This window comes from Corvus brachyrhynchos, unplaced genomic scaffold (assembly GCF_000691975.1).
Source record: "Corvus brachyrhynchos isolate BGI_N302 unplaced genomic scaffold, ASM69197v1 scaffold59, whole genome shotgun sequence".
Classification (NCBI taxonomy): domain Eukaryota; kingdom Metazoa; phylum Chordata; class Aves; order Passeriformes; family Corvidae; genus Corvus; species Corvus brachyrhynchos.
This window is the reverse complement of record NW_008246054.1, coordinates 1,322,670-1,336,778: the sequence shown is the minus strand read 5'-3', so window position 1 is coordinate 1,336,778 and position 14,109 is coordinate 1,322,670. Positions and strand designations below refer to the sequence as shown.

The following is a 14,109-nucleotide window of genomic DNA, read 5'->3' as shown; positions in this document are numbered from 1 at the left end:
CCATAACCCACTCCAGACAACAGATTATCACTATCAATTGTCTCTTCCCTTCCCTCTATCCAAGGTTATCATCCTCAATATGGAAGTTCAACTTCCTTGGTTTTGATTCTATCTCACTCTTCCATGAAAAAAAGTAATATTAAAAAGTATATAAAAAGCTGTTTTCATCTTAAAAAGGCAAAAAAGTCATCTCCCAGGAGCCAAAAATCTGTCAGCATCTGGAATTTTGACAAATGGTTTACCAAAACTTGTTAGCCCCAGAAGGACCAAAATGCAAATGGTCTCTGGTAGCACAGAAGGTAGAGTATGGGATTTGTTTAGATTTGATCTTGGATTTTTACAACCGCCGCTGAAGTAAAACAATAGTCTTGCATTAATTTTACACTTATTTGATAATAATCTATCCTCAAATAATCTCTTTTAAACTCCATTTCAATTTTTAAAAAACCTAACACCCAAACCGCAAACAAACAGAAAAACCCACCACAAAACAAAACCAACAAAAAACCACAGGAAAACCTAACAATGTCACTTTCTGTTCATGACAAAAAATACCACACCAAAGGCAGGCAGCCCAGTACTGCCTTGGGCACTCTGACAGGCCTCTCTTTGAATTCCAGTTTACATTCTCTTCTTGCAAGGAACTCCCTGTAACAAGAAGAACCAGCAATAAAAACAGATCTAGTTCATCTTTTGCTTCCCCAAACTTGCTTCACCTGAGTGCTGCACTTAAAGCAGTGCTCTGTTAAGTGCTCTAAAGCACTTAGTAGTGCTCTGCTACAACCATCAACCTGCATGTCAACAGACTAAAGACAGACACAAATTCTAAATTCCAGTATTTCTATTGAAAACATCAATAGGAAGCATCATCCAACTGTGGAAGGACCGGTCAGTCACTTCTGGGACCATGCTAACACTAGGGAAAGGAACCACCCAAAGTTGCCCTTCTTCAATCTACAGGGAGTCTCCTTTAAAGTCATTACTACTTTGTTTCTTTTTCACCCGAATGACACTCGAATTGAAAGTTCTTTACATCAATGTCTATATCTAGGCTAACTGCTGACTGCAGATGCACTAAGCTTTGAGCAGAAGTTAACACTCATTAACAAGATTACCTGTCGTGATTAAGTGAGAACAAACAATAAACAAACCACCTTGGAAATGCTTGTGACTGAGAATGAACTAAAGTTAAAACTACTCCCTTAAATAAAGTCAAACACACACACACACACACACACACACACGCCCCTTTAACATCTACGTTTGGACTCTATTCAAAGTACAGTCTCTTTGCAGTTACTGGCATAGCAGCCTTACTCTTAAAGCAGCACAGTAAGAGAGAGTTAATTGCAACAAGTGCTTCACCAAATTCTTAAATGCTTGAAATGCTGATATATTAAGTATTTCAGTATATTGGGTATCTAAATTAAGTCTCTCAAGAACTCTTTAAAAGTAACAACCACTCAAATTCATCTATAAATTCAAGGAAAACTCTAAGTATAGCTAGTGAATGAAAATAATGTTAGAATCACTAGGAAAAAACCCTCCCTAAGAAAGTTTCAGTTTAGCAGTTAATTCCAACCTGCAGTTAAAAAGGCACTAGCTGTCAGTCAGTTTTCTCACCCAACTCTATCATGAAAAGAAAAACTGACAGATCACAGGAGCTTGCCTTTGTAAACCAATTCGGGAACTTTCATGCTTCTTATTTGTTAGGTTAAAGGTTAAATTGCTGACCTCTGCCCTCCTGCTTAGCAGCCTTTCCCTTTTTCTGTAAAGCTTTATTTTGGGGCTGTATTTACATGGATTAGTCTCTTTTCACGCTAAGAAGGAATCTGTTCACAGCCAAAGCCTTAGTTCTGGTTGTACAAAAAGCAGTCACAATTATTCAGCACCAGACAATGACCATATTGTGGATTTACAAAAAAACCACCTCAGCCATGGCAAGTTCTGTCCTTGCTGCACAAAACAATAGAAGAAAAATCTTATCAAGCATTCAAGAGAAAGCAAACAAAGCAGGCCCACTGTGAACTTGATGAAGATGTCAAGCTCCTTTAAAAAAATATAAATCAACAAAAGAGTTTAAAGTCCTGTGAGTGAGACTTTCTGTGCCGAATTTTTCTGTCTAGTTAAACAGTGCCAGCATAGCAATATACTGCAGATTAGTAAATACTTGTGAAATAGGGAAGACTGTGGACAGAAGTAGTTAAAGCATGAACCAGAAAGGCCAAACTGCTCTCTTCCCACAAAACAGCTCACAGCAACAGAGAAACGCTCAGTCATACTTGATATTACTGGTTTGGGGGTTTATTAAATCTAGTACTATCAGATAAGAACACGCCTCAAAATGTGTCAGACAAAATTTAAGATGACTTGCAAAATGACAGATTCTAGTATTTTTTTAATAAGGTGAGTTTCTCTTCAAATTGAGCTCTGTATTTCATTTATACTGTAAAAACCAAACTGTGAACTGTCTTCACAGAAAACAGCTCAAACAGTGCTATTCACTAACCCGGACACTGCAGTCCCAGTAAGCTCTTTGTTAAAATCCTCCACCTTGTTTGTACTTAAAAGCAAAGCAATCAAATGGAAACAGAAAAACAAAGCAGCAGCTTAGGAGAATTAGAATTCCCAAATACCACCTACCTACTTAGGTTTGGTTACTTTTCCAATCCTGCTTTAGGAAGTTTGGTGTAGCAACATAACACTGTAAAGATGGGATAGGAAAACTCGTGATACGGGAATTCCAGCCCCTTCAACAGAAAGCCCTTATTTAATGGAAAGAGACCTGAATTCTGCACTTCATTATTCCTAAACCTTCAGCATTTTATCTATTTCTCAATACAGAATGGGCAGATTGGAACCAACAAAGTGTTTTCATCTTAAAAAAGTAAAGGCTGCTCTGAGAGGTGCATAGGTAAGGTTTACAAACCCTTGAATGACCAGCTCTTAACTTAATCCTAGTCCAGTAACTTTGCTTATGTTCAAGAAAATCCTTCATCTATACAGGAGGCACTGCTCTGCTATGTAACATTATAATATATGACAAAAGGTAATGGTAAGGAGCAGCAGTGTGTCTCTCGCAGCAGTGTGTCTACCTGCCGAAGTCCTACCACAGAAACCACAGTGACAACTGTAGAATAATTTTAGGGCCCAAGTACATTGTGAGTTCTCCCAGTAGAGTTAAGGACTTCGATTAGTTTAAGTTATACATTTGTGATCTACTGGGAAGCGGGGGGAGGAAGAGAAAGAGCTATTACAACCCAAGGCTACAACATGAAAAGTAAAGAAGGAAGTACTTAAACTACTCACAAGCTTCTAGTAGGAACAAGATTAGTAGTACATGCTACTCTAGGAGCCAATTCAAATGCAAATTTCATCCTTTCACTCAAACAATGATAAACTACCCCAGAGTTAATAGTTTCCTTCTAAGATTCATCTCCCTTTTCAACTTAGTGGTATGTTTTCGAGAAAAGAAAGAAGCACATGGAGAGTCTTACAGCAAGACCTTTTAAATTCTGTCATAAAAGAAGTAGCATAAACTACATTTCCTTTCCTAATCCAGTGAACATTTGTTAAACTCTAACACACACTTTGTCCATGCAGTCACATTTAGGCTTCTAACTTACCATGTTTTTTTAAAAAAACACTAAGAAAGAAATCCTTTAGCTGTACTAAACCATTTCAGCTTTTTCCTTGAACACACAGCAAGAATTTATGCTACACTCACAAAAAGATGAAAGATGAGGTCCTTGGAGAGAAAGGCCTTTTGGCACACTACATGGTAAAGCTACAGATTTGACATACTTTTATAATGTCTGCTTTGGCAAGAACACAAAAACCCCACACAAAAGCATGGTACGTCCTCCCAGACAGGGGTGTAGGGGGTGTTTTACTCTTGCGAGCATTTACTTTCAAATGCTCTTACTTCAGAGACTATTTTGATCGGTTACTTTAGACTAACAAATTCTCTTTTGCTATATGAACAGTTTGACAGTCAGACTACAATTCTCCTCACAGCCCTTTCTAACAAGAGAGAATCTTTGGCTGAGGTCCAGCAACAGCCTTAAATTTGTCACATCCTATTTTTGATGGATGATCTGCAGCAGTTTTAAGATCATAAAGAGCTTTGAAAGTTAAAAGAAAAATTTCACAAGTAGTAAGCTTTCACTTTCTTTATAAAGGTATTTAAACTAAATTTGCTAGCAGATTCTTTCTACTTCTGCATCTCAAAAAACCTGCACAAAACAATCTTCTGGCTGAGATTAAAAACATAGGAAACAGTTGCAATGCACTTTACTTGCCTACAATGTGTCAATAGCATAGAATTGGATATCTAGAAGTGCTTAAGGTCTGTAAAAGAAACAATACACATTCTTTCTAATTTACTACCTCAACTTCTGTGTAGTTTCACTATTACGAAATGCCAAGACAAACACAAAAATCACAATCTTATAAAATGAATTTTTCCTTCCTTTACAAAAAAATTAAAAATAGAAAAAGAAATCCAGTAAAATAGCAGTACTTCATACAAAGTTTTTATTTTGCTCTCAAATTATCCACGTCATGTAACAATTCCAATGAATGAGAGAAGACCATGCACCAGAGATACAAAACTTAGTAGTTCTACTTTGAGCCAATATTTCCCCTAAAATATTTCATTTTTACAATAAAACCATGACTATTTTCCCCTCTTTTTCTGAAAGTAAATGTGTGGGAGCTGGTGAGAAGCATTAGACTTGCAAAGTTCCTCTGCTTGACATACTTACACCTGACACACACAACACAGATTTCTCACTAGATAAATTCCATGTACTGTCACTGTAAAAACACAGACTTCGTTCTTTCTATTCTAGCTTGCAGCTTCTCACTTTTGGTGAGAAGGCTCCAGGCTCCGGAGCAATGCATCCCTACAAAGAGGAAATCAGGAAAGAGAAGGCCTCTAAGGATGAACAAGGAGCTCCTGGACAAACTAAACACAAACAGGCAGCTTCCAGAGGGTGGAAGCAGGGAAATATGTCCTGGAAGGAATGCAGAGAAACTGTCTGAACCACCAGACATCAGGTTAGGAAAGCTAAAGCCCTGCCAGGAGTAAATGCAGACAGGAATAACAACAAAAGCTTTTATAGGTATGTTGGCAGTAAAAGAAAAAACAGGGAAAATACATGTCCTCTCAGAAAGGGAAATTCCCAGCTTCCACAGAAACCCCAATCATTAGGCAAAAAAATGGTCTGGGGTTGTCTTCTCCTACGGAAATACATTTTTAGTAAGAAATATTCATCTTCATGTGACTGGTCAGAGTTGCAGCTATCCTGCTTCACAGCTCTCAAACAAAAGACATCGTGTTTACATAAGTAAGAAAAATCCATACATTTCCAAGTAAGTTTATGAATTCAACAAAGAAAAGCACAAAAACCATCTTTAAATACAACTGAATGCTGGAATTGCATAATGTAGCAAAGACTTCATGTGCCAAAAATTTACAATGCTGAGCACAGATGATAATTTTTTCTAAACAATCTCAAGGGGAAAGGACAGTGAGAGCACAGCGAGCTGATCCAGTGATCATTTCCACTCTCAATTCACACATTTCACTGTGGTTTGGCAAAGTTCTGCCTGGACTGGAATAAAACAATGTCCACTTTTTCAACTTCTTTGGTTTCAATGAAAATTTTCTCTTTGTACCTTATTAAGCGTACAAAACATTTCCCAGATGATCCTGAAGCTTACACTTCTATAAATCAAATATTAGGATCATAGGATAATTGAGGCAGGAAGGGACCTCGGGAGGTCTCTAGTCCAACCTCCTGCTCAAAGACAGGCCAGGTGTGAGGTTTCAGACCAGGTTCTTCAGGCTGTGAAGGGTCTTGAAAACCTCCAAGGATGGAGATGCACAACATCTTGAGTGACCTGGTCTAATACTTGACTCCTCATGATGAACAGGTTCCCAATATTCACTTAGAATGTCTCTTGATTCTGTCTGTCGCTGCACCTTGTCCTCTTGCCACGCATCACTTGGCGAGCCTGGACACCTCATCCCGATGAACTCCACAGGTATGGAAGGCTGCTGCTCAGGTTCCCTGGAGCCTCCTCCAGGATGGGCCAGCCCAGCACTCTTGTCTCCTCACACTGAAGTGCTCCAGCTCTCCCACCATCTTTGTGGCCCTCCATTGAACTTGGTCCAGTTTATTGATGTCTTTCTTGGAACCCAGAACAGGATTTTCCCTTCCGCAGTTGACTGTGAACTACGAAATACATTGAAGCTTCAAACTTCAGCTGAACTTCACAGTCACATGGCAAACATCCTTTGCTACTTTCTCACTTTTCCTCTTCCAGTTTGCTCCCCCATCCCACCTGGGCTGGGGGAGCAAGCGGCTGCGTGGGGCTGAGCTGCCAGCTGGGGTTAATCCATGTCAGCTACACAAATTTTTGAATAACAAAATAGAGGCAGGTTTTACCATCCCACAAGCCAGACAATCCCACACACTAGGACTGTTACAGCTTTAGAGCAATTCTTTCTCCTCAAGACCAAGTCAGAAGATTGATATCAGAATTAAGAGCACTGTACATATCAATAGCGCTATTATACTAGACATAGACTTCAAAAACAGCTGTCTTAGTTAACTTTGGGATCAATTAAATGGGAAGAAATAGTTTTAAACCTGCCTGATAATTTGCTTCTTATGCACCTTTTATGCATTTTACTTTTCTCAACAGTAGCTGCTCCTTGCCATGTAACATACATTCCCTGACTGCAAAAAAGAAAAGTTAATCTATATTCTTAGTTTTTTGGTGTGGAACACTCAGCCAAAATGTGGACAGAGACTACATGGAGGTTTCTAGGTCTGTATTTTTGGAATTTGCCTGGGATACAGTGCAACTGTTAAATACAGTCAACACTGCAAAGAACCAGACATTCTGTTCATTCAGAACAGAAGGACAAAATATTTGGGTATACGCAAATCTAAGGCTTCTGAGAATAAAGTATACTACTTAAGTATAAAAAATTGGTTGGGGAAAATCTCTTAAAAGATTCTTCAGAGAGAGTAACTTCAAAATACATGACTTGTAAAAACAATTATTAAAACTCTTTTTTTACTCCCTAAAAACAATTTCTGAAGATTTTGCACCTACAAGTGCATACAACAAACCTAAAAACACAACTAAGTGAAACTCCCACAGAATCAGTTGGTTTATAGAACAAAATGTATACTAAATTCTCCAATTAAAAACCTGTAAAGTAGTTTCCGTGCTTTTTAACCCACCTTCCCACAGCAGGGAATTAATCCCTCCAGGGGGATGCAAACAAACTTCAAAGAGAAGATTATACCCAGACACTAGTACTGTACAATGTAATGTTTATGGTCAAATTTGTTCAGATTTTCTGGCACTAGAATCCAGGTCAGATGTGCAGAAACAAAGACCAGTTATTAAAAGGGCTCCTGCAGTTACATCAAATAGTTGTGATGGCACAGAGCACTAGGATAAGCCAAAACTGTATTCCAGTTACAACTCCTATGGAGGCTTTGGCAGGGAAGGAAGGAGTTGCAGCTATTTGACTTTCGCAGACTGTAACAAATACAGATATAAAAGGAGGTAAGTGGCTTTCCAGTCAATAAAATATAAAAATCCTTTCTATTTGTTCATTACACCATATCTACAACATACACGATTGTTTCGTACAAGACAAAATAAATACTACTTCAATATATGCTGACTAATCATAATTATTTAATTTTGACAAACTTCCTTTTTGTACCATTCTACACACTGAACTCTCATAACAGTATCTTGAACTAAATTCTGGCATTACAGATTTCAACCTTTGCTTTTCTTGGTTATTTGACCAAGTTCCTCAGGTTAGATAAAGTGCAATCAAAAATTCCCAAATGTACTTACATGTTGGTTTCAGCAGTTATGGGAGTTCTCTACCATAAATATAGGAATACTTATCAAAAATAATATTATAGAAAAATACTTGTGTAATTATGACTTGATAGCAATGGTAAAAACAGTTAACCAAATCGTAAGCTGCATCCATGCCTGATTTCCAGATAAAGTCATTTGATCAAAGCGAGAATTCTGGGAGCAGATAAAAATACTTCTGTAGACAAGTAAGAAAGGGGAAGTAAAAATAAATTCCAAACAAGATGTTTTAAGAGCATTTTTTTGATTTAAAACGACCTTTTTTTTTACATGAGCAGTAAATACCAATCTGAAAAAGAACTTACTTTTTCAACCTAATCAAGAAAAGAGTCATTTATATTTTACAAGACAAAAGGAGACAAAACAGTCAAAGAAACCTGAAAATCGTCCACAATCAGGTGGTCAGAAACATGCATTTCTCATTTTTAGTCCTAACTGTAAAAGATTCCCCAGAACCAGTGATTACGATATTTTTAAAAGCCAGAACAGCATCATACTAAATATACTTCATTATCTCACAATATGTGGTTCTTAAGAATAGTTTTAGCCAATAAATAGGTAGAACTACAGTGCAAAACAGTACCTTTCCCAACGCAACTGATTCCTGAGTGGGTCACTTCTGCATACACCTCAAAGGTAGTTTCTGGATTTTGTCTGTAACAAAAGAAAGGTATATAGCACACTGAGAATTTGGTTTAAGTGCACTTGCAATGAGGCAGTCAGAAAGGGTTCTCAGCATGCGCACAGTACAATGACAACTAGAGAATCCCTATTTCTTGGTTTACAGCCTTGGATGATTTCTCATCAGACCTTTCTAAAGGTGCTAAATACAGGGATTTTTTCAGGAAAAAAATGTCCTGGAAACTTTTCACCAAACTGAAAAGTCACATTGCCCAACACTGAACAAACAACACCCAGATTCACATTTTCCTTACTGTGATCCTTCAGTTCAACATGATGACATCTATTTGCCCAGGAAAAAGGGGGGGAAAAAAGAAGCTGCAGTCAAGAGGAGGCAAAGTCACTTTCTGCTCACACTACTGAAAAACTTAAGAGGCTGTATTTCGGATGAAGACAGCGCCCCTTTTTAATACCTGTCAAAATATTTCTACCTCTTTGTCAAAAAAAGGCCATGCTGGAGAATATTACAAATGCACACGGTTTGGTCTCATGAGACTCCAGAGTCTTAAATCCAGAAATTTGTCAGATGCAAGGAAATAAGTGCGATAGTCAAAAAGCATACCAAATTGAGCTACAAGATGTAAATGATCCTTGAGGAGAGAGATTTACTCTGGTCAAGAGTTATAAATATACCAGTAGTAAAAGTAAAAAGTTAATGATACTACTTCGAATCAAACAAACAAACCATTTAGTGTATAATTTTAGTCCTTACTCATTTAACTCTATAAGTGATGCTCTGGAATTCCATCTTGTAATGAGCATGTAAATGCAGCAGGTGATTATATAAGAAAGAATACTTTAATTCCTGACTAACAATTGTAGATACTCCAGATATTTTTTATGAGATTAAAGAGACTGTAATTGTCTAGCTACTGAAATAAGGATTTTGCAGGTTTGAACATGTGACACTTTATTCTTAGACTTTCTGGTTAAAATCAAGAATCAAAATTGCATAATTACTGCTCCAAATTTATGGCTGCCTGTATAGTGATAATATTGTCTCCTATGTGTTAATGCAAACTAACATTAGAAAATTGCTGTGGTATAATTTACTTGTGAATTTTGTAGCTCCCTTACTGCTAAGGACAAAAATAATGACAAAACCCATAAATATATATGCTAGAATTCCTAACTGAATGATAATTTAAAAAATTAAAGTCATCTTACCCAACATCTCAAACCAAACATATAAGCATGTCAAGGAGTTCAGCTTACTCTTCAGAGAATTTCTATTATTTTTAATCCTACTTTAACACCAAAAGGATTAAGGAAAACATTTCTAACCATGCCACAGGCCCACTTAGCTTAACTCAAGTGGCTTTAAGCCAAACCCCACACCTATTTAAACTGACAGAAAAGCTACCATTGCTTTCAGTAGCACAAGATCACACTCCTCAGTTTTACAGAGCACCTCTCAGGAGCAACAATGGTTCACAACTCATTTAATGGTAATTTAATTTGCCACCAGTTCCCAACTGATTTGTCTTAAGTAGCTGTTTTTTTCAGAAAACTACATTCATAAGTTATGAGAAATCCAAAGTCAGCTATTATTGTGCAATATAAACCAAACTTGCATAATTCTTGCTGTGCTACTCGAGTTGCGGTACAAAATCTGCAAATACTGGGGTTTAGCTACATTCCAACAGGCATGGTACAGGGTGAGGACGAAATGATACCCACAGAGCACCAGGAATGTATTTTTCCTTTCATACACATTGCTGGGCAGCCTTATCATACCCTCCTCGTTTGTGTCTTTATTTTTAGCACCATGTTTTCTTAATTAAAAGTTTATAAACTTTATATTTTTACAGCTAATGGTTAAAACAACAAACACCTTTTTAGTATTATGTTAGAACCCATGTTCAAATTCTTAAGTGAAAGCACTGTGTAACACAGCTGGCAGGAGCACGGGCTATATACCAAAACTTTCAGACAAAAAGACATCACATTTTGTATTTTAATTTTCCATGACAAACATCCATTTATTTCTACGAACAGTGAAATTAAAGTAGCTTTCCCAAGTGAGAAACTCAGTATTAAAGGCTGCATTCAACAACCAACACCTCAGTATGAGAATGAAGTCATTGTTGGATGGTGAATATTTTATAACTTTTCAGAGGCATTAAGGAAACAAGTCACTATGAGACTTCATACAGTTTGCAAATACAGCATAAACATGATCATAAAATGTATATTCTGCTGTCCAATGTCACCTGTGCATTGCACTGAAACCCCAGCCCCTGCAATCCTCCACAGCACAAGAGCCTTGAACACACACACCAAGTTTTCCCTCCTCCCAAAAATCACTTACAGACCCATGGTAACTTATCAAGTGAACAAACAGATGCAATTAAAAAAAAATACATAGGACACAGAGGTACAAAATTACATAGTACCTCATTTATTTGAGAACTAGGTAATTTCAGAAGGAAATGCAATACTTCTTTGTAAACACAAACTTAGGAAGGAGCTGTATGAGAAAATAATACTTCTGTGATAAATGCTAGTTGTATGAATTACTTCAAATCTCTGATGGAGAAATAACTTCAGTATCAAAGCAATCAATATGAAATTCAATTTTACACTGAAATAAGATATTTCAAGTAAGTAATTTATGTACCTTTTATGATCAAAAATTGTGGTTTTTACCAAACTGTAACAGGTTTATGCAGAATAAAATTAAATCAAGTCCTTCTCCGAAGCTGGATGGCTGGAAATACACACTTTACACATCTACAGCCTATTTCAATTCTGTCAGGAGCATTTTTTTCTACACATAGGAAAATGCAATAGCACTTATGACAGAAAGTATCATTCTGCTTAAGAACTGAGGCATAAGACATTGCCTGATAATTAATTGTCTTGTAACAAGACTTAGTTGCTCAATTCTTGCAGAAAATAAATTATTAGCAGAAACCTGTAATCACTAATTCAATTCAGAAACTACAACTGAAGCCTCGATTAGTTTCCATATATTTAACTTTCTTGCCTGGTATTCCCTAGGTAGATACTATTTCTTCTTAGTATATGACAAACGTTTTGTTAAATCTCTGAAAGCTTTCCCAGATGTACATTGGTCATCTATTGTGTCACCAGTGAAATACAATCACCTCTGGAAAGGAACATGCCAACTGTTTTTACAGCGCAATGCCATTCTGCTGAACAGATTGATAACGACACATTATTTAAGATAAATAAATAAGAAATCCTTTCCGTCTTGTAACACGGAGTACAAAGGCTGCCAAGCAATGACAGCAGCAGGTTAACAATGCTCCTATCCTACCTCACCTGGCTGGCACGGAGTGCCTGGCACATTCCCTGAGACGTGCCCCGACAGAGGATTAACCCAGCACTGTAACCCAACACTCAATTCAGCTTTTTTTTTGCCTGCAGCTATACAGAAGCCAAAAGCTTCCAGGACTGCTGGCAACTCCTTTATTTCTTTCACTTCAGTCTGATGCAGCTACTGATACTTTTCTCTAAGCAATCTTTCACTCAAATGACTCGTTACTATACACTCATCAGAAATCTAACTGACAGATATGCCCAGGTTTCATGCAGAGTCTATCACAGTGTGTGTAAGGGATCCTGTGCCAAGCAGTTTAATATTCCTCATAGTTATCAATCTATTGCAAGAAGCAAGAGGCCCGACTACTGGATGTTTACTGGGGCTCCAGCACATACTGGTGACACCCCTGAAGGAGATGTGCCTCACCCTACCCAGTTATCAAACAGTTCTCTCATTCACATTCCCAACCTGTCCCAAAAGGAACTTACCAACTTTAAAATCTTTGCTGGATTAAACATCCAGCTCAGAAAGGCAGACCAGAAAAGCCTCTTACTCAGACAGGCTCTCTCACTCTGTATATGCTAAGATTGTTTTGAAAATTGTCCTTACACTGCTCGGGCACAGTGTTCTGTCCAAAGTGGAAAAAGGCAGTTTATTAAGTGCTGCTCAAGGCAACGTTGCTTAATCACTCAGCAGACAAAATGCTTTCTCAAAAAGTCCAAGAATGAAAAGCAATGTTTACCTGGGTTTATTACCTCTGTTATTCTGGTGATTGGGAAAGACATGGGTTTTACCCACAGTCTTGAAAGACAAGTTTACACTGAAAGACTTTGCACAGAATAAGCCCTAAACTCTGCTGGCTGCACTAAATATTCTAACGGCTACATCTCCCTGACACCAGTTTCTAGTTGGAGCATCTCACCTGCCTGATGACATTCTCATTTAGCAAAGTCTACTCAAAGCCACTGAAGCCCAATCAGCAATCACAAACCCAAAGATGGAAAACACAGCTTGTGGGTTCAGTGGGCACACAAAAGAAACTGCATTTAAAGTAAGCATCAACCTCTTAATAGATTTAAGATAAGATCATCATAAGAAGTCATTTTGGATCATAATCTTAAAGCGATCCAAGCAAGGGTGATTGCTGCAGGGTCTGAAGGTGCAAGTTAGAGATACAGCCTGATCTGCTGCCAAAAGACCTACAGTTTTCAATTCTACCTGTATTCGACTGTAAGAGTTTAACCAGTTTCCCAGGCTTTCATTTCTCTGCAGCAACAGTTGATAACACATACACCAAAAATGTGCAAAACTCATGCCCACAGTATGCTTAAGGAAGGAAGGAAGGTTCATTCCTGAACCAACCAATTGCCACAGTGCTATCATTACAAACACTCATTATCTGTTTACATTTTCCTAAAACACGTGGCTGAAAAGACATGGTTTCATCTATCCAGCCTATGGACTTGGGAACATGAAGATGTGTCATCACACAAACTATGTCCCCTCCAGTCTTGTATTCAAGTTAAACAAAAGGAGTGAAAAGTTAAAGCCCAACGTAATCCTGAATATCACCGTGTTCAAGAACGAAAAATAATTGCTCAACAGCACCTGCTGAAACTGCTGAATAAAACAGCATCGACCTGGGTCTCTCCACTCTATAACCCTTCCATACACAGAGATGTCAGCATTCCCTGCTTGGCAATAGCTTTATTACACCTCTACCTGTGTCCAAGGAACTGAATTCTCCTGGAATGGCATATGAACGAACTGAGATTTTTAATATGACTATACCAAACATACCAACAGGGCTTACCAATAAATCGACCACCAGTTTCATGAAAACTAAAAAAAAACACTGAGGGCATGGACCTGCAGGCCCAGCACATCAATCACTTGCATCACTCTTCTCCTACTCCCAAACCCCTTTGCTAATGCACTTGGGATATCTCCCAGCCAGACTGTAGTCCTTCCGTCAGCACACTCTAACCTGGGCAAATAAATGTGCACTCCCTCGATCCCTCCACACCCCCGAACAGGCGTCGCCTGTGCTGGCAATGAAGATGTTCCCAACGCAGCACCCCCGCCTTCCCTCAGGCCTGCACCGATAACATTGCACTGCCCTCCCCGCCTGGCCCTGAGAGCGGGAGGGGCAGGGGGGTTGGGTGTGGAGCAGGGTCGGCTCTCGTCCCTCTCCTGGGGCAGGGCCGGAGGGTCTC

General features: G+C 38.3%; 1 protein-coding gene across 1 annotated transcript in view; it reads right to left on the bottom strand.

Moving 5' to 3' along the window:
* DENND1A (DENN domain containing 1A) overlaps positions 1–14,109 on the bottom strand; it is a 165,065-nt gene that overhangs the window by 147,024 nt on the left and 3,932 nt on the right. Inside the window, exons 2-3 of the mRNA XM_017745390.1 lie at positions 13,881–14,106; positions 8,507–8,577 (exon numbers count right to left, since the gene is read on the bottom strand). Of these exons, the coding sequence (XP_017600879.1) occupies positions 8,507–8,577; positions 13,881–14,106 (297 nt within the window). The remainder of the gene's footprint in view (positions 1–8,506; positions 8,578–13,880; positions 14,107–14,109) is intronic.